Source organism: Echiichthys vipera (assembly GCF_963691815.1).
Source record: "Echiichthys vipera genome assembly, chromosome: X".
NCBI classification, from domain to species: domain Eukaryota; kingdom Metazoa; phylum Chordata; class Actinopteri; order Perciformes; family Trachinidae; genus Echiichthys; species Echiichthys vipera.
Genome location: NC_139825.1, coordinates 42,666,604 through 42,689,542, shown reverse-complemented (window position 1 = coordinate 42,689,542; position 22,939 = coordinate 42,666,604). Strand labels below are relative to the sequence as shown.

Genomic DNA, 22,939 nt, shown 5'->3' with positions numbered 1-22,939 from the left:
GACTCGTTGTGACAGTGAGAGCTTACCTCATTTATGCAACATCTATCTATCTGCCAAGTAGAGCCCTCTTGTGGCAGTTTCACCTACTGATTCACTTTCAACTGCACTTGATCCAACTAAGCAGCATTTTTAGACCTATCCCACAAGGCAGGTGTTTAAAATGCCTCATCATGGCCTGCTATTATCAAGAGAGCCCAACCGAAGGGCATACAGTACGTCACTTCCATTAGCTGTTATAACCTGTTACCCAGCCTCAGGTGTACTTTTATGTGCTGAAGCAAATGTTAGCGTGCCAACACACTGACAAGATGAACACAGTAAACAGTATATCTCCTTAGCATCAGCATGTAAGCACTGTAATTCTGAGCTAAACTTAGCATCTATCTAACTATAAAGCGAGGAATCTCTGTGCATGCGTCTTTGTTTCTGTTTTCTGTTTGTCCGTATGAGTGTGTGTGTGTGTGTGTGTGTGTGTGTGTGTGTGTGTGTGTGTGTGTGTGTGTGTGTGTAATTCACATATCTTGATAACCGTTCATCCCTTCTACTTCACGATTGGCAGGTGCGTTGCTTAGGACCCAATCATGTCCTTTGTGTTGAATTTGGTGCAATTTGGCCAGATGGCGGCGCTCTAACAATGAACTTTACGATTTGGCCGGTAACGTTTGCCCAGAAACCTGGATTATATGGGTTCAGATGAATGTATCAATATAAACCAGGCCAATTTCCTCCAAGATCCTATTTCTGCCATTTTGAATTCTGTCCAAATCTGTTTATTTGCTACTACTTGGCTATTGCTGAGAATCCAAGAGAGTGCAGTGTTGAGTGTGAAGTCGATTGTACTAGCGGTTCTTGAGAACACTGCAAGCTGCGTATTCGTGGGCCGAGCAAGCCGCACAGAGCAGGTACTTATTCTGAACAGTCACATGCTCAGACTGGGCATGCCCCCCGACAACACTGTTAGTACCAGGAGCCAAGCAATTGGCCTGATCCAAACAGACACGGCACTGGTTTCAAGGCTAGCATATTGTCCTCGTTTTTAATCTCAAATAAAACATCTTAATTAATACTTCAATTAAATGCTTACTGTCATACATTCATGGCATATTTATAACAGTGTTTGTGAAAGACTTTGAAAGACACTGCGACTGCAACTCTCAAGACAACGTATGCACGTTTTCTATTTCTATGCACAGAAATTTGTAAAGCGGTGAACGATAGTCAGACACAAGTTGGTGAGTCGACCGCTAAAAGCCGCCGGATCCCTTCTAGTCCGCACCAAAAACTGCGTTACATGACCAATTTTACCCCCCAAAGGTGACGATTAGGACTTAGCATGAAAATCCTTAGGTTAGGATTAGATACAAATGCTTGGTTGATGACATCCATCCTCATGAATAAGAGTCACCCTGACAGCAAAAGAACACCAGCAGCTACAGCATGATTAGTTTGCTTGCTTGACTTGATTTTTTACACTTTACAAAGTCAGCCTGCGGGTCGGATTGGACCTTTTGGCTGGCCGGTTTGTTTGACACCCCTGGTATACAATGTAAGTGTCATTGCTTTATTCTGTTTCTATTACCAGCTATGCACACCTTTCATCCCATCTTATCTCCAGCTGCAGTTGCTGTGATATGACTCATGAGGCTGTGAAGAGATTTTTAGCACATGTTCCATGCTGAGCTGAGCATGCATGTAGGAGTGAGCTGCCAGGTGCCAGGTTTGCTATTCTCTCTGTTCAATCACAGCTCTGAATATGGAATGAGACAAACTGGCTTATGTATAGGCTTCCTGATTAATAAAACATGAGGCACCCTGATTCAAATAAAGGGGATGGTAATCTCCTCATCAGGCCCCCTCGACCTGAATGAGAGGACTAAACTGAGGCATATCAGTAGCTGAGAGGTGCGGAGGGGGTTGTGCAGTGGTTGGGGGACGGAGGAGTTCAGGGAGAAAGCCTTTCATGTTAGATCAGCATGTCAGAGTAGTAGCACAGCACCAGCAGCAACAGTGACACGAGTGGAGCAAGAGAAGAGACTCCTGCAGGCATATCGATCATTTCTATCCACAGGGATTAAATATATAAATAGAGCAATAAAAAAAATACATGTACTAGTTATTTTGCATGTTTTATTTAATTTAAAGGAAACCCCTGGTTAATTACATCGAATGAGTTTTACTTTTTATTTGTTGTTTTGGCCATTATTTCTATTGATTACAATAACATCTTACCCACCAAGTTAACTGGGGGACCTAAAGTGCCTCTTGAAGGCCAAAATGCGTGCTTAAGTGCCCTCTAGGAACTAAAACATGTCTAAAATGCCCTCTTGGAAGCCAAAATGCACGTTTAAGTGCCGTCTTCAATGGCAACAACACGCTATATGTGTCCTTTTTTTTCCTTTTTGGCCCTACCCTTCAAAAAGTCTGTGCACGCCACTGATGACAGGACAAAAAAAGAGCAGTCGATGATTATACAGATTGTGGAATAGCCATTGTAACTACAACCACTGTAGGCATGGTAGGTGAAAGTTAAAACAGGAAGTTTGGGTAATGATTTTACCATTCCCCTTTGTTTTGTCTTTGTTTTCTCCAAATAAGCTTGACTTACTCAGGGGTTTGCTTACAACCTGTCTAATTGTCTAACTGCTAATCTTGCAGCATTGGACTTCTGTAATTGCTAAAATCATCATCATCATAACCGTAATTTGCTGTTAAGACTGTATTAATTGATTTTGTTTGGACACTTGGTAGAAATGCAATAAGTTGCAAACACAACACTGACATAAATTTACGACAGCTAACCTGTTACTAAACAGTTCGCCTGCAAGTTGCTAGTCTGCTGTTTGGTGCTGGGCATAGTGGGGTTTTCAGAGTGTTTTCACTGTGGTTGGAAACAAACCTAAATAGAGACCATATCGCAAAGGGAACACACAGCTGCGACACCAAACTGGGCCGCCAATAGCCCCCCCCCACTTCCTACCTAGGGATGGGAATCGAGAAGACGACAACAAATTGGAATAGAAATGGGAATGCCTCTGAGTTTATCAAATTCCTTTTAATGCCGCCATGTTTTTTTGACACCTTGCACATTGCAAAACAATGACATCAAACTCGTGTCGCGTCGACACTACCGGAAACTTGCAATAACAAGAATTCATGGCAGAGGGGAAGAAAGGGTCCAAAGCGTGGCTTCATTACAAGAATAAAGATGACAACAGTGCTGCAGCTTGAAATGTCCGTAAAACTATCATTTAAAGTAAGGGTGGAATCCCAGCAATATGCTGAAACAGCTTTCTGCGCAACATGTGCATTTCAGGACTGTCATGTATGTGACACTGCACACGAGCGCCACTGCTTCACAACTGAGCAGCTTGTCTGTTACTGAGGGTAGTTATCATAAACATGTTGTATATAATGAGCACATCTGAATGTTCCTGGTATCAATAAAATCTTATCAATTAATATTCCTACCTCCCAACTTCTGGCGCCTTTGTTTGCATCACATCCATCTTCATACCCTGTTTTCATTTTGATCTTAACTACGCACCTGTAATGTTTTATGACGTGCATCGTGCACGGTTGTGACAAAATCTGGCTGCAGACACACAGATCTGGTAATCCAACTTCATGCCCCGATTTGGCATCGCTGGTGTGATCTCATTGCAAGATAATATTAGATATTATTAGATATTGATTACAACTGCAGGTTTACCAAAAGCCAAACCCATGAATTGGTAAAATTAGGTAGTTGCTGCTTGATAAAACATTTGAGCAGGCGGATAAGGTAATGTGAATACACCAATTTGGCTTCATTTTCAAAATCACACTTGTCTTCATTGCCAGCAGACTGTAGACTGTTGAGTCATCCTGCCAAGTTCTGTTTCAAGACGCATCAAGTGTCACATTGCACCCATGCTGTCTCTCTCCTGCTGAAAGTAATGAATATCCGGTTTGCCAGGTACTGTATATGCCAAGATTTGAATGCAGCCTGAGTTCCAGCTTTGGGCTAAAATGTTTTGTGCACTTGCTGTCCTGCATCATCTCTAACATAGAGCTAGTAATGTAACCTGTATGTGCCGAACAAGGGGGCTGCCGTGCTTATCGCAGGCTCCAAATGAAACTACAGAAGTCCGTATAAAGAGGTTTAAATTCACAGCACAGTGCTTTCTTCTCAGTCTGCTGTCTCTGGTAAAGCAAGGCATTGTCAACCAGGCGGTGAGTTCTGCAAGAGATGCATTCAGGTTAGTCCTCAATGTGCTTCATATGGCATCGAAATGAGTAGCATGAGAGTCTGATTTGACAGCATTAAGTAAGTGACAGCACACGACGAGTGATCTAAAGATATTGTTACTCTGGATGATGTTGTGTTGTCCTCCAGCACCACAGTAAGGAATCTGGGTGTTATTTTTGATCAGGATGTCTTCGACTACCACATAAAACTAACAACAAGGACTGCATATTTTCACCTGCGTAATAGTTTGAAAATTAGGAACATTGTGTCTCAGAAAGATGCAGAAAAACTAGTCCATGCATTTGTTACTTCTAGGCTGGACTACTGCAACTCCTTATTATCAGGCTGCTCCAATAAGTCTGTTAAGAGTCTCCAGTTGGTCCAAAATGCTGCAGCTCATGTACGAACTAAAACAAATAGAAGAGAACATATTTCTCCTGTATTAGCCTCTTTGCACTGGCTACCTGTAAAATACTTCTCCTTACCTACAAAGCTCTTAGTGGTCAGGCTCCATCGTATCTTAAAGAGCTCATAGTACCGTATAACCCAACTAGATCGCTGCGCTCTGAGAATGCAGGGCTACTCGTCGTTCCTAGAGTCTCCAAAAGTAGAAGTGGAGGCAGATCCTTCAGCTACCAAGCTCCTCTCCTCTGGAACCAACTCCCAAGTGTTATTCAGGAGGCAGACACTGTCCCCATATTTAAGAGTAAACTTAAAACTTTCCTCTTTAATAAAACTTAAAGTTAGGGCTTACAAGCCTTTAGTTATGCTGCCATAGGCCTAGTCTGCCGAGGGATACTCTGTGTTCCTGTCATACTCCCAGCTTCTAGCCTATATAATTAATAGCTATAAAACATTATCAGTCATATTGCTATTCTGTCGCAGCTGTTAATTTTACAACTCATATCATGTGATCTTATTTATCATCATAACTTTCATTATGTATATTATATCTCCTTAACTGCAGTTGTTTTGACAATTCATATCACTCTGGTATATTAAAAGCCATAACTTGTTCGTCATATTCACATTACCATAGAGTTATTATAGTTAACATTCATTTTGTGGTTTCTTGCATCCTGGGGACTTTCTTTCTTTCTGTCTGTCTGTCTTTGTGTATGTCTGTCTTTCTTTCTCCGTAGAGCTGGGTCTGTTCGGCGTTCCTGCCTCATAAAAGGAAGCTTTTCATTGCCACTGTGTGCACAAGATTGCCTGAATAAATACTGTATATAAATATTATTAGTAGTATTATTAAAGATAATGTGACTTGTTGCTGTTAATTATGACAGCGTCCTAGAGTGTGACCTACTATAAATGTAAAGTGCCTTGAGATAACTTTTGTTATGATTTGGCTCTTTGAATAAAATTTAATTTAATTTAATTGATTGTTCTGTTTCTGTTGTGCTGCAGACAAAATGCTTAATTTTCTTCCTACATCATTATCATCGCCATCAAAATGGAAGAAGACGTCGTTTGTATCTTAAGTCCAGTCTATTGAGCAGCTGATTCACTGTGACATTGCCCAGCTGGGTGCTATGATAATACCACCATCAGAGACCTGTCACTCCCCCTTTTCTCCCATGAACTGGAGATGGTTCCTCAAGTGCCAGGATCAAAGCCGCAGTAGGGGTGCCAGGGCTACGAAAGGGTTAGCACCAAGCAGAGGGGATGGAGGGGTGGGGGAGGGCAGGCGGGTTTTCACTGCTGCATTGCCGGATCTCTGTGTGCCTGACGCTGCAAAGGAAACATCAGCTTTATGATGAAATCGTCTGTGGTGCTTTAGGGGGATCTGGTGAATTTTACGTTAAGTTTAAAAAGGCAAGGAACTTTATATCACAGGACAATCCTGCCCCTTGGAGTTGCACATACACCAACGCTGTTATGTAACCATAACAACCACGACAACGTGACAAGCACTGGCTTCAAAACTGAGGGCATGAACACAACAATATCCGCCGTTGGCAGGAGAACTTGAGGATCCTTCCTGCAGTATTGCTGTGGCACTCATATCTAAAGATAGCTGGCCCCGTGAAGTGCTCTGATGTTCTTACAGTAACACTAGTGAAAATTAAAGTGTAGCTCTATATGTGTGCTACAGTATGAAGCCAGTTGTCATGTCTCATGTTATACTGCAACCCCCCCCCCCCACACACACACACACACACACACACACACACACACATTAGACTGTGGTTTTGTAACTGAGCCTCTTATTTAACAGATACAACATCGACGGTATCAACTTCTCTGTTCAACTCATCACTTTCCTCTGCTGACGCTCAACTAACCAGTTGAATGCACAGTACATGGGTGACGACTGCTGGCAGAGCGACATCAAGGGCCTGCAAGTTAAAATGAGTGATTCATCACGCTTTCATATTGATCCACTGTTCAATACCTTTCAAAAGAGTATATCTTGTGACCGCTGCCTGGTGGATGTTGAGCAACAGCGAATGCCCGCCCAGTGATTCCCGTTTGAAATGTGAATCCCATCTCACAAATAAACACGATTCAAAGACAAAGTGGCCTTTCCCTTTGAATGGCTGGTTGCTGTACATCACCAAGTGTATTGAGGGGGGAAAAAAGATCAGTAAGTGGAACAGCCAAACACCATGTTGGCTCACAGTCGGAGAGCCAAGTGCTGCCTTCTGCCATTTGGATCACCATGGAAACAACCAAATACACAACCAGCACTCTCATCAGCTTCAACTCAGCATACTGCAGTCCATGTGTGATCGCAAGTTGCACATCCTATCTTTAGATGCTGCAAAAAAAACATTTAATAAATACAACCACCGGAGCATAAAATGTAATCCAGGTAATGTACAACAATTATGTTTGTGTCAGGTTGCAGTTCATATGGAAAAGAATAAACTGGGCAATGGGTGACCTCTGCCAGTGAACATATGGATCTGAAAAAGACCAAATCTGAATATCAATGCATGTTAGGGACTTACCTGGTATGCCACCAGTTGGACAACATCTCATATGTTGCATGACACAAATTTCCCTGATTCATTGACATCATTATCAGAGCAATTTCACATATTTACAAGGCCTGCAGTACAGCACAGGACAGCAAAGCACAGCAGTGAGTATGTGTGTGGGGGATAGTGGGCTAAATGACGCACGTTTACAACACAACCTACGTTTGTTGCATACAAATTCAGAGGGATCACCGCGGATGTGATCGGCTTCAGGCGAGCCCCGACATCGTAATGTGTTTCCTACCAAAGCACATGCAAACAGGCACAAACTAACGAGCACCCCCGCCCCCTGTCTTCCTACCTGCTCTGTGCGCTTCACCCAAGCGAACCTCGGTGATGCTGCTCGGGTCACTCTGAGATCTTCCCCGCTGCAACACGCAATCCTCATCCAGCCCGTCCGATGATGCCATGGTGAACGGAAAAGCAAAATATGAGACTGGGATGCGTTATCACCGTTAGCCAAGGTCACCGGCATCAAGTGGTGGAGCAGATTTAATGTGGGTGGACTACTGCAGCTGCAGCTCCTGGTCCCCGATAAGCAGCAGTGCTGGGGAAATCCATTACACGCGCAGCATCATGTCTCCTTCAAGTGCTGCTCGTAAACCCCTAAATTAATTATCTAAACTCGACTGTAGGTTTGTTTTGATTTAAAGAGTCAAAGCGTATTATTTATTTGTATAGCACATTTTAACAACAATGTAATTCAAAGAGCTTTGCATAAAACATTTAAAACGTTAGAAAGAAACACATATAAACATGACATTAAATATATAAAACGGCATTCAAATAAAATACTGAAGAAATGAAAACAAGCAAATTAAATAATTAAACTATAAAAAACAAGAATATCAAAGGCATGAGAAGCAGTTTATGAAAAAATAATTTAGTTCAATTTTCAAGCAGGTACAGTGCACTATAAGCAATAATAAATATAAATATTTAAAGGTTGAATATAAAGAATGAGCAGAACAACGCCATCTAATGTCTCAAGATTGTAGTCGCAACAACAAAAAATAACTCCAGCACTCAGGTTGCCAGGTTGGTCAGACCCGGTCCAGTAGCTACAGGACACCAGAGTCTGTTTGAGCCTGTTTGTACCCGTGCCCTCCGGCAAATCGCACCATAAAAACAAGTATTAGAGGAGTTTGACTGACAGTTAGCGTTAGCCGTTACAGCTAAGTCAACATGAAAGTTAGCTTAGCGATCAAGGAGAAACGTAGACATTTGGGCGTGCGTTTTAATGCTGTTGAACTCCTTTATCTCAGTCCATGGAGTGAATGTTCGGCCTATACTGACTCTGGTTTTTGCCCGTCTCCGCTGACTCAGCTGCTGGGAAAAATAAGCAGCTGCAGGATTGGTAAACTCCATTTCACCAGTGCCAGCCTACAGTAGCTGCACCAAACAACAGACAACCCTGGCAACCTGCAACGCCCAACGCTATTGGCTGCTACCATGGAAACTGTAAACAGAACATGACAGAAAGTCTTTGTTAAACCTGTCAAAAAAATATATATATATATTAATTTTGACTAAATATATTATTTCATGAAAAAGCAATACTTTCATTCTGTATCCCTTAAACGCCCCTATATATATATATATATATATATATATATATATATATATATATATATATATATATAGCTTTGAATAAAGATTCTACATATCCAACCTTTAATCATTAATTCAATACAAATTTACTGAAAGGCAGCAGAAAGCAGAAAAGCAACCTACTTTCCACATGTTGTTATTAAAACATCCCTCTGACTTATTAGCTCACTTGCAATCACAGTGATGCTGACATGCTGACAAACATCTATAGGCTATAATATAAGTCAATTTACTGTATTGATTTGTGAGGAGAAATTTGAAAAGTTAAATTAAAAGTGCTCTGTCCACAGAAAGACCCAACGGCTCCCATCCTCAATAGCCTAGTAATCTAGAGGCCATGCACAATGCTTGGGCTAAAGGAGTGTCGTGGTCGTTTCTGGCAGGAAACACTGAGCCAACATTTAAAACGTGATATTTCCTGCAGCCCTCAAAGGCAGCGTTGGATTCATGTTGGGATTGGTATGGGGACTTTCTTAATGACAATTTCCCACTGGAGTCTTAATGTGGTACAGCTGGTGAAACGAAACCTTAATTATTACCGGTAGCTAGTCACTTAAAGTGAAGTGCTTGTGCTCAATATGCTTATTGGACTCTTGGGAGAACCTCATGTTTTAACACTTGCACGTGTGTGTAAGATAATGTCAGGTCAGAACCAGTGGCGTGCACAGACTTTTTGAACGGCAGGGGCAAAAAGAAAAAAAGGGCACATATCCTAGCCACTGAAGGGGGCACTTAAGCACACGTTTTTGCTGCCAGGGGGCATTTTTCAACATTTAGGCCACAAGGGTAGGGGATCCCCACAACAAAATCCAGCTTTTAAAATGTTCATTCATCTTCATCTTCAACCGCTTGTCCCTGACATCGGGCGTGAGGCGGGGTACACCCTGGACAGGACGCCAGTCTATCGTAGGACACATAGAGACGAACAGAGACAGACAACCATTCACACCTACGTGCAATTTTAGAGTCATCAATTAACCGAACACCTGCACGTCTTTGGACTGTGGGAGGAAACCGGAGAACCCGCAGAAAACTCACCTGTTGCCAAAACTTCTGTATCAAATAACAGCAGGATCCGAATCAGCTTCATTCACTTTATTTTAACGTTAGCTTGTTAGAACCAGCAGTGGAACACCCTATTATACTTGGTAGCTATTAGACATGGTAGCTTTGAATTGGGCTAAATAGCGTTGGTGGGACACGGTGGTGTAGCACTGTCCCCTCACAGCTAGAAGGTTCTAGGTTCGCACCTCGGCTGGGGCCCTTCTGTGTGGAGTTTGCATGTTGTCCCCATGTGTGCGTGGGTTTTCTCCGGGTTCTCCGGTTTCCTCCCACGGTCCAAAGACGTGCAGGCGTTCGGTTCATTGATGACTCTAAATCACCCGTAGGTGTGAATGGTTGTCTGTCTCTGTTTGTCTCTATGTGTCCTGTGATAGACTGGCGTCCTGTCCAGGGTGGACCCCGCCTCGCGCCAGATGTCAGCTGGGATCGGCTCCAGCCCCCCCGCGACCCCGACAGGGACAAGAGGCTGAAGATGAATGAATGAAATAAGAAATAATATTTTACAATGAGATGAGTAATAATCAAACAAAACATTATATGTAATTTTACAAAATGTAGCCATATAACTTATTCAAACTGATTGGTTTAATATTGAGCACTTTAGGGCGCTATGATGTTAGATAACTTGAACAAAAGACGGTTTCCACGTCCTTTTTTAATGTCTGAATCACACGTTTCTTTAGATTTGGCTGCAGTGAATCATCACTGATATTGAGTGTTAACAGAAGCTACTGCTGAATGTGGACAGAGGCCAAAACCAGCATCATATGGGAAACAACACATAGATGCAGAAATTAGAAAAACTCTTGGGTGATCTTAAAGAAGATGAAACAACTCTGACTAATTTGATTCTTCATGTGTAAACACACACACACACACACACACACACACACACACACACACACACACACACAGACAAACACACAGACACACACACACACACCTGTGGTTCCATGGTGTAATGGTTAGCACCCTGGACTTTGACTCCAGTGATCTGAGTTCAATTCTCAGTGGAACCTGTGTCTATGCAGTCAATCATTTATTTCAGCACATTTCAAACAGTTTATTTCATTTGCCTAAACTTCCATTTCCATTTCATTTCTATGTGCCCTGAGATAGACTGGCGTCCTGTCCAGGGTGTCACCCGCCTCATGCCCGATGTCAGCTGGGATCAGCTCCATGTACTGCGTCCACCCATTCTCCGAAGTGTGGACTCTCGCGTCGAACTTGCCAAGTCTGAACTTTAGATGCATTTTGCAACCTGAATATATTTCTTAAAAGCATTTTCATACATTGTTTCTGTAGTTGACACATTAAAGTTTTTAATATAGCAAACAGGCTGTTCCAGTGTAAACGGTTTCCGATTTATTGGGAAAATTGCTAAAAGTGTTACAACAGCACCTGGTCTCAAAACGTAAGACCACCACTGGGGGTATAAGTGAATGCTAGTACATATAAGCGTATATATAAGATAAAAGATGGGTATGAAAGAGTTAAATTACAGTCCTTTACATTCTGTTGTCTAATTTCCCTCCATGGATTCTCCCAATGTCCATGAGTTAAAGGTTGAATATGGAGAATGAGCAGAACACCGCCATCTAGTGTTTAAAGATCGTAGTCGCAACAACAAAAAATTATTCCAGCAGTCAGGTTGCCAGGTCCTGCGCCATGTCAAGTGATGAATCATACAGGGTAACGACTAATTTCTATTAGACAACTAATTTTACCACAGTATTTAACGTTAACCAGTCTTCACCTGGAAGTCTTTCTTTGGGTGGAGTGTAACAGATTAGCTAGCTCTCAACTCAAAATGTTTCCTTGTTTCTGTAGCTTAAAGCTGCGTTCGCACCAAATGCGATAAACGTGAAAACAATCACTTCAGTCGCTTGTATGGCGTCCCTTGCTCACATTTGTCACATTTTGGATCATTGCTTCAATTGCAGGTAGCAGCCGAGGCGGCTAGCTAACTGTAGCTAACCCCTGGCTCAGCCGACTCTGCTGTTGTGCTAAATGGGGCATTCAGGGGTCTGAATGCTTTTAAAAGAACAGAACTGAGCTCTCAGAGGAAGTGTGTGGCTGTTAAAAGAGCCGTTGGGTTGTAGTGAGATCAGGTCGTCAGTGATTTAACCTCCGTAGATGCACAGGTGCTGCCAGGTCTCCTGTAGATCAGACCGGGATACACTTCACTCTTCACTGACGGCTTTCTTCTTCTTCTTCTGGATTTCCAGCAGACTAGATGCCTAAAGGCACGTCGCTGCCACCCACAGTTCATTGTTATATCCATTATATTATATTCACAGGAACAGTCTGGTTTCCCCCAAGGACCGCAACAATGGCGGCTTTGGTGAGCCTCTGGATGTCTCACAGAGAACTTCTATGAAGCTTACTGCAATCTCAGCACTGATTGGATGTTGCGGCATGATGCTGTTTGAAAAGTTCAAAAATGTCAACTTTATTCGCATCGCTTCAGACGCCCAAGAGGCCCCAGAGGCTCCAGACGCTACATTCGCACCACCTCTACCTGAATGGCTTGTCATTGCGCCATTTACATTGATTTTCAATGTAGATTTGTCGCTCAATTCGTGTCTATCGCGTTTGATGTGATAGCAGCAGCAACCCTGGCATCCCACAACGCCGGCCCTTATTTGCCGGCACAGTGTAAACAGAACATGACAAAAAGTCATGGTCAAATACGTCAAAAATAAAAAAAAAATTAATTCAATTTCAATTCAATTACACTATATTTTTTTCTGGAAAAGCTTTTATTCTGTACATCTCAAAACGCCCCGTGGGTGAATTATCATTAATTTTTTAAATATAGCTTTTAATAAACATACTACATATTCAACCTTTAAACAAGCCTATTTGCTCATGGTGATGAAGGCTGGTTTGAGGGACACCCTGTGACTTTGGCAGCGGTGTCAAACTCCTAATCACAGTGGGCCAAATTTAAAAACTTGGACAAAGTTGCAGCCAAACTCAATATTTACTAAAAAAAAAAAAAAAAAGACTGCACATGTGCAAGTGTTCCTTCTCTCCAGATGTGTAACGTTGAACCTTTCCAGTGCAGCTCCTTGTTCTTGTCGTGGTGTTTCTTCTGTTTGATTCTTTGGTTACAGCCACGGTGACAAACAGCTCTTTACCTTCAGACACAGATCATCTGCTGAAAGATCCTGTCCTCCATCTTTCTTTGGGTCGTTTTTGGGGAGTTTTCATCTATTTTTAGTCTTTTTGTCACGTTTATGTGGTGTTTTGCGTCTGTTTTTAGTCGTTTCTTCTCGTTTTTGTGGTGTTTTCATCTTTCTTTACTAAAAAAGAAAAAAAAAGACACATCATCTGCCTCCCACCGCTGCTGAAAGATGCTGTTCTCCATCTTTCTCTTGGTCGTTTTTGGGGAGGGGTGGATTAAGTGTGTCTGCAGAGACTGGTAGCATGGATGCTCATGTTTGTTAACAAAAAAGTAGACGTGTATGTGCTTTAGACTTGCGGGCCAGATCTCAGAGACCTTTGATATGATCTTGGGGGCCAGATTTGGCCCACGGGCCGGAGTTTGACACCCCTGCTCTAGACCGACTCGCCTCTGTCGCCTCGCTTGTCTCAATTCAATTCCCTTTTTTTCAATTCAATTCAACTTTGTTGGCATAAATGTCACAAACACCATGTTACCAAAGCATAAAGATTCAATAAAACAAAACAGCAATACATTTCATAGGTCTAATAAATAACGCAAACTAAATAATGAAAAAATTAAAATGAAATCAAATAGAATAAAAAAAGGAGTGAGTGAGTGTGTGTGTGTGTGTGTTTGTGTGTGTGTGTGTGTGTGTGTGTGTGTGTGTGTGTGTGTGTGTGTGTGTGTGTGTGTGTGTGTGTGTGTGTGTGTGTGTGTGTGTGTGTGTGTGTGCGTGTGTTAAAAATAATATTGCCATGGCAAAGCATCAAAACAGAATACAATAAGTCCAAATACTCAGGATGTATTGTATTGTTCTTATATACATGATGTACATTATCACTCTGTCTGTGTGTGTGTGTGTGTGTGTGTGTGTGTGTGTGTGTGTGTGAATCACTCACTGTCTCTCAGGTTGCATGTTAATATACACTGGGCAGCTAAACGTGCTCCGTCTCCTTCACGGAGGAGTATATTTTTAATTTTAAGAGCTCATTCAGCTCTTTGAACTCTGGGATAACGAAGCTGAGCTCGTTAAAATAAACATTTCCTATAATATTTTTTGTACATCGTAGGAGAAAGTGCATCTCTGTCTCGACCACACCTGTCCAACAGTGCCCACATGTGCTGTTTTCTTTTGGTTGCCTGTCTGAGCTTGTACTTGGTCAGGATCTGTCTCTGCTTTCTATCTCTGACACAGATTTTCTGATCATTCATAATTTCTTTGCAGGTCAAGATTTAGTTTTTAATCTACTTTGGCTTTTAGTTGTTTCTTCCCAATGGTCCAGATTCTTTACATCGTGATATAATTTGCTTTACTCTGACTCGTGTTTGTTGAGCAGTGTTGACGTGAGGCTGTCTGAGGGGGGGCAGTTAGCCTCAGAATTGACTGACATAGGGGACTCTTTTCTGGGCTCGGCTCTTGGGTTTGGAGGGCTTTGAGTGGAGGGTGTCTATGGGGCTGGTTTACAGGTGATTAAAAAAGTTGAGTGAAGCTCAGTCCATTGGTGACTGGGCTGAGAATCGGAGGGTTGCTAGTTCAAGTCCCGGTGTGGACCATGACCAGAGTACACACACACACACACACACACACACACACACCCACCTGTGGTTCCATGGTGTAATGGTTAGCACCCTGGACTTTGACTCCAGTGATCTGAGTTCAATTCTCAGTGGAACCTGTGTCTATGCAGTCAAACATTTATTTAATTTCCATTTCACTTGAAAAACAAAATGTTTAGTACGACCGTTTGTCTCTGTTGCCCTCTCTCTCTCTCTCTCTTTTGCTTGTCTCTCTCTCTCTTTCGCCTGTCCCTCTCTCTCTATCTGTCGCCTGTCTCTCTCTCTCTCTCTCTGTCGCCTGTCTCTCTCTCTGTCGCCTGTCTCTCTCTCTCTCTTTTGCTTGTCTCTCTCTCTCTTTCGCCTGTCTCTCTCTCTCTCTCTCTCTGTCGCCTGTCTCTCTCTCTGTCGCCTGTCTCTCTCTGTCGCCTGTCTCTCTCTCTGTCGCCTGTCTCTCTCTGTCGCCTGTCTCTCTCTCTCTCTCTCTGTCGCCTGTCTCTCTCTCTGTCGCCTGTCTCTCTCTGTCGCCTGTCTCTCTCTCTGTCGCCTGTCTCTCTCTCTGTCGCCTGTCTCTCTCTGTCGCCTGTCTCTCTCTCTCTGTCGCCTATCTCTCTCTTTCGCCTGTCTCTCTCTGTCGCCTGTCTCTCTCTCTTTCGTCTGTCTCTATCTGTCGCCTGTCTCTCTCTCTGTCGCCTTTTTTTCTCTGTCGCCTGTCTCTCTGTCGCCTGTCTCTCTCTGTCGCCTGTCTCTCTCTCTGTCGCCTGTCTCTCTCTCTGTCGCCTGTCTCTCTCTATCGCCTGTCTCTCTCTGTCGCCTGTCTCTCTCTCTCTGTCGCCTGTCTCTCTATCTCTCTCTCTCTCTGTCGCCTTTCTTTCTCTGTCGCCTGTCTCTCTCTCTCTTTCGCCTGTCTCTCTCTCTGTCGCCTGTCTCTCTCTCTTTCGCCTGTCTCTCTCTGTCGCCTGTCTCTCTCTGTCGCCTGTCTCGCTCTCTCTCAGTCGCCTGTCTCTCTCTGTCGCCTGTCTCTCTCTGTCGCCTGTCTCGCTCTCTCTCTGTCGCCTGTCTCTCTCTCTTTCGCCTGTCTCTCTCTGTCGCCTGTCTCTCTCTCTCTCTCTGTCTCTCTCTCTCTCTCTGGCGCCTGTCTCTCTCTCTGTCGCCTGTCTCTCTCTGTCGCCTGTCTCTCTCTCTCTGTCGCCTTTTTTTCTCTGTCGCCTGTCTCTCTGTCGCCTGTCTCTCTCTGTCGCCTGTCTCTCTATCTGTCGCCTGTCTCTCTCTCTCTCTGTCGCCTGTCTCTCTATCTTTCGCCTGTCTCTCTATCTGTCGCCTGTCTCTCTCTCTGTCGCCTGTCTCTCTCTGTCGCCTTTCTCTCTCTGTCGCCTGTCTCTCTCTCTGTCGCCTGTCTCTCTCTGTCGCCTGTCTCTCTCTGTCGCCTGTCTCTCTCTGTCGCCTGTCTCTCTCTGTCGCCTGTCTCTCTCTGTCGCCCTCTGCTGTCACGTTATGTCAGAGCTCTACTCGGTTGTCATGGGGTAAGCGCCCTTGGTTACCACCTTCTTCCCATCGTGCATCACAGCTAGGAGCGCTTGAGAGGTAACTTTGGCAACGCCAGCCTAAAGATAACCTAGGGACACATTTCGCTTTTATCAAATGGATATAAAAACAACACATTAGTATCACACACCCAACGCTAACGTAAGGTAATAACGTCCAGCTATTAACTACGTGGCTAACGTAACATATAACTAACTTAGCTAGCTATGTTAGCTTTGTTTGCTACAACGAACGTTGCTTCAGTGACCAGATAACAGTTAAAACAACGTTGGCAAGATAATACTGGCGAAGTAGTCACGTACATGTTACTTATAGGCAGTGGATAATCAGGCAGGCTCACTTATTTGATAGCTAAGATGGTAACCCTGATGTTGAAAGGACGGCGTTACTGTTTCTAGGTGAGTTCATCTGAAGAATGGAAAAGGAGCAGCACAACACTGTTGTGTTCAATGTTTCGAAAAGAGAGTTGTTTACTACGAATAATGGATACAAATCCATGCAGAAGAGACTGAGAGCTCAATGGAAGATCCAAAGGTAAGGGCTTTGTAGTGTAACACCAATCATATCAGCTGTCAATGGCTACTTGCTCTGGTTTTAACTACAACATGTCCCATAGCAGTTTACCTTTCAAAATAAACCCTTTCTCCCCTAGTATGAAGGAAGAGCTGTCTTTGGATAGGCTGAGATGTGTCAAGCTGTGGATAACTGCAGGCCCAAGGGAGAAGTTCACAGCATCAGAGGTGATGTATCAAAAGAGGAAACAAAACTAGCATTTTCAAGTGAAAAGTAATATGTTGGGTTCATTTTAGAGATGCACCGATCCATTTTTTCCCCGATCCAATCCGATACCGATACCTGGGTTGAGCTTATCGGCCGATATCTGTTACCGCTCCGATGACCACGGATCTAAATGTACTTAATATTATTTATTCACAAATGAAGTGTACAATAGTAGCAAAAATAAATAACACTTCCATGTAAAGTGCACTGCAAACGGATATTTTTAAAATGTAATGTATGTAATGTAATGTATGAGCACCAGGGCTTGTGTTAGAGGAGACTGTGAGATCCCCCACAGGCGCACTGCATTTGGGAAGAATGTGTTGTCTGTTGTAGGGGGGAAACCTGGAATAGTCTTCCCTGCACAATAAGGGAACGCCCCACATATTCCTCTTTTAAAGGTCAACTCAAAAAGGGGCTTAAAACAAATCAACAGTGCGACCACTGACTCGACTGTGTCATATTGCACATGACGTTTTATTTCATTGTCTTATCCTGTGTGGGTCTGGTGTCCTCCTGAGTATGTCATGTATGGTGCGGTGTGTCTTGTCTCTTCTATTTGTATTTTATTTATTTATTTAGTAGTATTTGTATTTGTTCTATTTATTTTAGCAGGGACTACAGATGCAAATTAGCATCTTTGCTATAATCCGGCACTTTTACAGTGATATGTTATCGTTGTTCATTAATGTGCACTGTCCCTAACACATAAAGGATTGATTGATTGATTGATTAATATGAAACTAAAGATGTAACTGTATTAAATGATATTAATACAATAAATGACTGGATTGAAATGCTGGATCAGCCTCATTCAGCCTCATTCATATCCGACCAAGCTAATTAATCAATATCGGAGGCGATATCTGATCCAGGTATCAGATCGGTGCATCTCTAGTTAATTTACATATAGTAGCTCTTGGTGTGAAATATGGTAGAAATGGGAAGCTTACCAGCCACTTCAAAATGACCAGTTACTGTGTTACTTTAAAATTCTGCACACACACACACACACACGCTTGTTTTCACAATTTTGTCCCGTTTGGTTTCAGCTGGAGGTACTGAAGCACTACCTGGACGGAGGAGGAAATGTCCTGGTCATGCTGGGTGAAGGAGGGGAAACAAAATATGACACCAATATCAACTTTCTCCTGGAGGAATTTGGAATAATTGTCAACAGTGGTACATATTTAGATTTGTTGACATAATAGTTGACATCATCTTTTCAGTTATAGGTATAAAGTTACAGGTTTATTGAATTTTTTGGTGTCTTTCTATCCATCACTGCTGCAGACGCTGTTGTGAGGAATGTGTATTACAAATACATCCATCCTAAGGAGGCGCTTGTGTCCAATGGTGTATTGAACAGGTGTGTTGTCACAGCATACATTTTTATCACACAAACACACACGTTATACTGCATAATACAATAACTCACAGACTACTTTTAGATGGATGAGTTTGTAACCTGATGCACATCAGAGTCACAATTTTCTGCCGTTTTCTTGTTTAGAGAAATTAGTCGTGCTGCTGGAAAAATGGTTACAAGCGCCACTGAAGATGAAAATGCTGGAAACAATGCACAGTAAATGATTGACTTTAATAATCTATCTTCTACATACTGCTTGTTGTGTACTGTGTTTTGGAGATCATACGCTTTTCTGTCTTTATTTGTGTAGGGCTCTCACATTTGTGTACCCATATGGTGCCACACTGAACGTGATTAAGCCCGCTGTGGCTGTTCTTTCAACTGGCTCTGTCTGCTTCCCCCTCAACCGGCCTGTCCTGGCCTTCCATCAAGGAAAGGTCAGAGGCACAATGTAGTTTTCATACTCGTTCCCAGACCATATTACACTGTATATGACATCTGATATGAAGATGTCTTGTGTCTTATGAAGGAGGCTGGAAAACTGGCAGTGTTGGGTTCCTGCCACATGTTCAGTGACCAATACATAGATAAAGAGGAGAACAGTAAAATCTTGGTGAGTCCAGTTGACGCGTAAAGATTGTTTTGTCAATAACACATCAGAAGGGTAGTAGAGTATTCAACTCTACTGTGGAATTTGTGAAGCGTCAATATTTGTACAATGTGTCTGTCGTACTTTTTGATTCCAGGATGTTGTGCTCCAGTGGCTCATGGCTGACAACATTCAGCTGAATCAGATTGATGCAGACGACCCAGAGGTGAGGAGGGACACTTGACAGGAGTCTTCCATAACTATATTGTCTTTTAAATAAGCTAACATCCATCTTGTTCTTTAATCCACTAGATCACAGACTACACCATGTTGCCAGACACAGGGTGCTTGTCAGAACAGCTCAGAGTGTGCTTACAAGAGGGTGATGAAAACCCCAGGGACTTCACCTCTCTCTTTGACATGTCTTTGTTTAATTTGTCAATTGACACTTTACCCCAAGTCATCAGGTGAGAATGCAAAATACACCTGCGAAGGCTATCCCTGCATCACTGTTCTGTATTTCGTCACAGCCGAAACATTTTCAACTGTTTTCTGCAGTGCTTACAAGCAGCTTAATGTCAAAGACGAGCCACTTCAGCTGATCACACCTCAGTTTGAGACGCCTCTGCCTCAGCTCCAACCTGCTGTAAGTGTCAGTCCTGCATTTCTGTCCCAGCCAATGTTTTTCCATACACACAATTTATTTCTAGAGCACCAACAACAAAGTTAGTGAACCCAGAGTGTTTTGAAAGACTTACCTACTGGCCCCTTTACCAGCTCCTCTCATAGTTAAGTCCATTCAAGTGGATTACCAAAGTCAATCCCAGAGGAAGGAGCCCATTGGTGCTTTGTTTTGTGTGTAGGGACTCTTCTCATGCTGCTGCAGAGGTTTGCTGTTATTTTCAGCAGCATTAGTGGTTAAAAAAGACGTTTGAATGCCTTCATCGTACTACGCGGAGCTAATCAGTGTTAGCCACGTCCAGCTGTTAGCGACTCTCCCAGATTTCGCCGAATTACACTTTAATTGGTGATTACATACAGTACGTAGGGTCATTACAGTCACTCCCTGGCTGCGATGGATGGTACAGTCAGCACATATGTGGAAGATTGGGTGATTCTGACCAATCAGCAGACTGTAGGTGCAGCAGTCATGCGTGAGTGTTTTTTGAACATGAAACATGTTCTATTAGAAACCCAAAATGCAAGTATGAACCTGAAAATGAGCATATGTCCCCTTTGCTTTAGGCACCACCAGTTTAAACCCAGCTGTGAGTGCTCGTCTGTGTCTTTTAGGTTTTCCCACCTGCCTTAAGTGAGATGCCTCCTCCCAGTCTGGACCTGTTCGATCTGGATGAAACATTCTCCTCAGAGAAAGTGCGTCTCGCACAGCTAACCAATAAATGTAAGTTCAGTACTTTACAACAGTGATTAGCTGGTTAGGTTAAGAGCTGTTGAATGGTATTTAATTTAAACTAAATCCATTTGTTTCCAGGTACAGACGATGATCTTGAATTCTATGTGCGCAAATGTGGTGAAATTCTGGGGGTTACTCCAAAGTTGGATAAAGATCAGAGGGATGCCAAGCACATCTTGGAACACATTTTCTTTCAGGTTGTAGAGTTCAAGAAACTAAATCAGGTGAGAATCATAAACACTTTTGCAAGAAACATTATGCATTGAACGCCTAGTCTAATAACTTTCCCCCTTGCAGGAGCACGATGCCGACACAGAGGCACCATTCGCTCTGTTCTGAGTGGATTCAATTCAAATGTTAGATTTTCATTTCTGCATTTTCAACATACTTTCACATGACATTTGTATATTCTTGGCAGTGTTTTATATGTATTTTGTATTTCATTTTGGTGAAAAATAAAACTCTTGAGCAAATTAATTCATTGATACTTTTATTTAGATATTCAAATATTTCAAAATCATTGTCACGAGATGCGTCATAGAGAGCTATCTGCATGAATCTTCACATGGATCCTGTAAAAGAAAAATTATATATACATAAGAAAATGGAGAGCTAGAACATGGATTTATAGTTTCTGCCAGTGCATACAGAGATAATATTAAAAATGATTAAATAATAAGTAGCTTACCTTCACATCAATCGTTTTAACACTTTAACATTAACTGCGAGGGATCCCTACTGGAGAACAGTCAGTTAGTGAATCTTGTGCAGACTGTTTTGGAGTCCACATCGTCCCCAGAGCACTGGATTCAATGCAGGGTTGGGGACTCTTTCCTGATTTAATCCTAGAAACATCCCATGAAGTTGGAGAGGTAGTGCAATCACCGTATGGCTTGTCCCCACAAGCTGCCTCGGTTTGTTCTTTACACATTAGTGGAGTGGAGGTTAATACTTGAAAAGGTAGAGATAGGTGATGCTTTGAGATCTCTCGAGTTTTCATTGGAAACACCTGAGGGGGAGACATTAGGTCTAATGACATGCAGAGAGAAGCAAAGGACAGCATGTTGTCAGATCCATCAGCCATTGTGTCACTCTTGATTCTTGGTGAGGGCAGCTCCAGCGACAAAGCAGACAGCAAACTCTGCCCGCCCAAAAAGCTCCTGTCAAGCTCCGATGCAGATGGACACTCAAAGCTTTTCATATCTAGGAGGCAAAATGTTAGGTCCCACTTAGAATCACATCACCTGCTCTGGCACACATGGACATAATTATATCGGGACTAAAACCATTTCTTACCTCTGCTGTCCGAAGAGTTCTGCATTGTTTCTTTGAGCCCGTGAGTGACTGAGCTCCAAGTGGGTTTGCAGCTGCGGAAGCGTCCTGTTGATTTACCCACCTGGGGCTGTGCAGGTAATCAGTCTCGAGGGGGTGGGGCAGTATAAAGCCTTGCAGAGGCGAAATCTCAATCACACACTTTCTGGAAATGTATGCAAATATATTTAATAGGGCTGGGACTTTAACGCGTTAATTATGATTTATTAATTACAGAAAAAATTACGCGACAAAAAAAAACGCAGTTTATTTTTGCACCTGTTGCGGAACCTTCACTGCACGAGTCCCCCCCCAACTCGTAATACTGAAGCACGCAGTGTGGGGTCCCCTGTTAGAGCTGGGGTCCCCTGTTAGAGCTGCTGCACCCGTGAACCGATCCAGGTGTTGTGTCGTACTCAGCACCCCTGCCTTGAGACGCACCCCCTCGCATTATAGGTGATATACTGGTCCAGAAGGCTGTTGTTTCCACCTAACGGAGTAGTTTATATACAGGTAACCCACAAGGGTCAGAACATTGGTTACTTACAGTCTTTAAACTATTTTAAAGAGTTTAAAATATCACAACCTTGGATAATAGCGAACACAAAACAACACCTTTTGTCTGTTCTATAAATAAATATACCGCAGCCATAACTACAAAATGAATTAAATGGATAATTTGAGCAAGTTGAATGTATTTGACTTAGTGTTTCCTGAATATAATCCCAGCTTTTCTTGCAATTCATAGGTTCAAAAGTGCTTTTAATGTGGTTACCTGTATATAAGCTCCTCCTATAGGTGGAAACAACAGCCTTCTGATCCAGAATATCACCTATAATGCGAGGGGGTGCATTTCACGGCAGGGGTGCTGAATACGGCACAACACCTGAATCGGTTCACGGGTGCAGCAGCTCTAACAGGGGACCCCAGCTCTTACAGGGGACCCCACACTGCGTGCTTCAGTATTACGAGTCTGGGGGGACTCGTGCAGTGCAAAAATAAATTGCGTTTTTTATTGTTGCCTCATTTTTTCTGTAATTTACTTATTTTACTAATAATTAACGCGTTAAAGTCCCAGCCCTAATAAATATATTTGCAAACTTTTACAGAATATAAATCGGAACATTGGATAAAGGTTAAAAAAATCTTGTTTAATGTTGTTGACACACTTGAGTGACTGCGGTCGAGTGTGGCGTACCAATATTTGCAGTGCGCCCGTATTGTGATGTTTACGGTCGATTCATTAATCCTGCTCGGAGTGACTTCCGGTTTTCAGTTTTCAGAATAAAGTGTAACATAACCAGGCACGTCCAGCTG

At 42.8% G+C, this 22,939-nt stretch overlaps 2 protein-coding genes across 2 annotated transcripts in view; one reads left to right on the top strand and one right to left on the bottom strand.

The window, feature by feature from the left end:
* The window catches only part of phactr3b (phosphatase and actin regulator 3b), a gene marked incomplete at its 5' end in the record, with an annotated part of 66,907 nt that extends 59,282 nt beyond the window's left edge, over positions 1 to 7,625 (bottom strand). The window contains one exon of the mRNA XM_083938944.1: positions 7,517 to 7,625. Coding sequence (XP_083795070.1) covers positions 7,517 to 7,625 — 109 coding nt within the window. The remainder of the gene's footprint in view (positions 1 to 7,516) is intronic.
* Positions 7,626 to 16,177: 8,552 nt separating this feature from the next.
* On the top strand, positions 16,178 to 20,650 carry LOC310965886 (intraflagellar transport protein 52 homolog; the record flags this gene model as incomplete). The annotated part of the gene is made up of 14 exons (XM_083939636.1): positions 16,178 to 16,198; positions 16,558 to 16,693; positions 16,812 to 16,899; positions 17,992 to 18,121; positions 18,233 to 18,308; positions 18,453 to 18,524; positions 18,619 to 18,745; positions 18,838 to 18,921; positions 19,055 to 19,123; positions 19,210 to 19,364; positions 19,456 to 19,543; positions 20,191 to 20,299; positions 20,390 to 20,535; positions 20,609 to 20,650. The coding sequence occupies exons 2-14, from the start codon at positions 16,575 to 16,577 to the stop codon at positions 20,648 to 20,650; spliced, it is 1,305 nt and encodes a 434-aa protein (XP_083795762.1). The 5' UTR covers positions 16,178 to 16,198; positions 16,558 to 16,574.
* Positions 20,651 to 22,939: the final 2,289 nt, after the last annotated feature.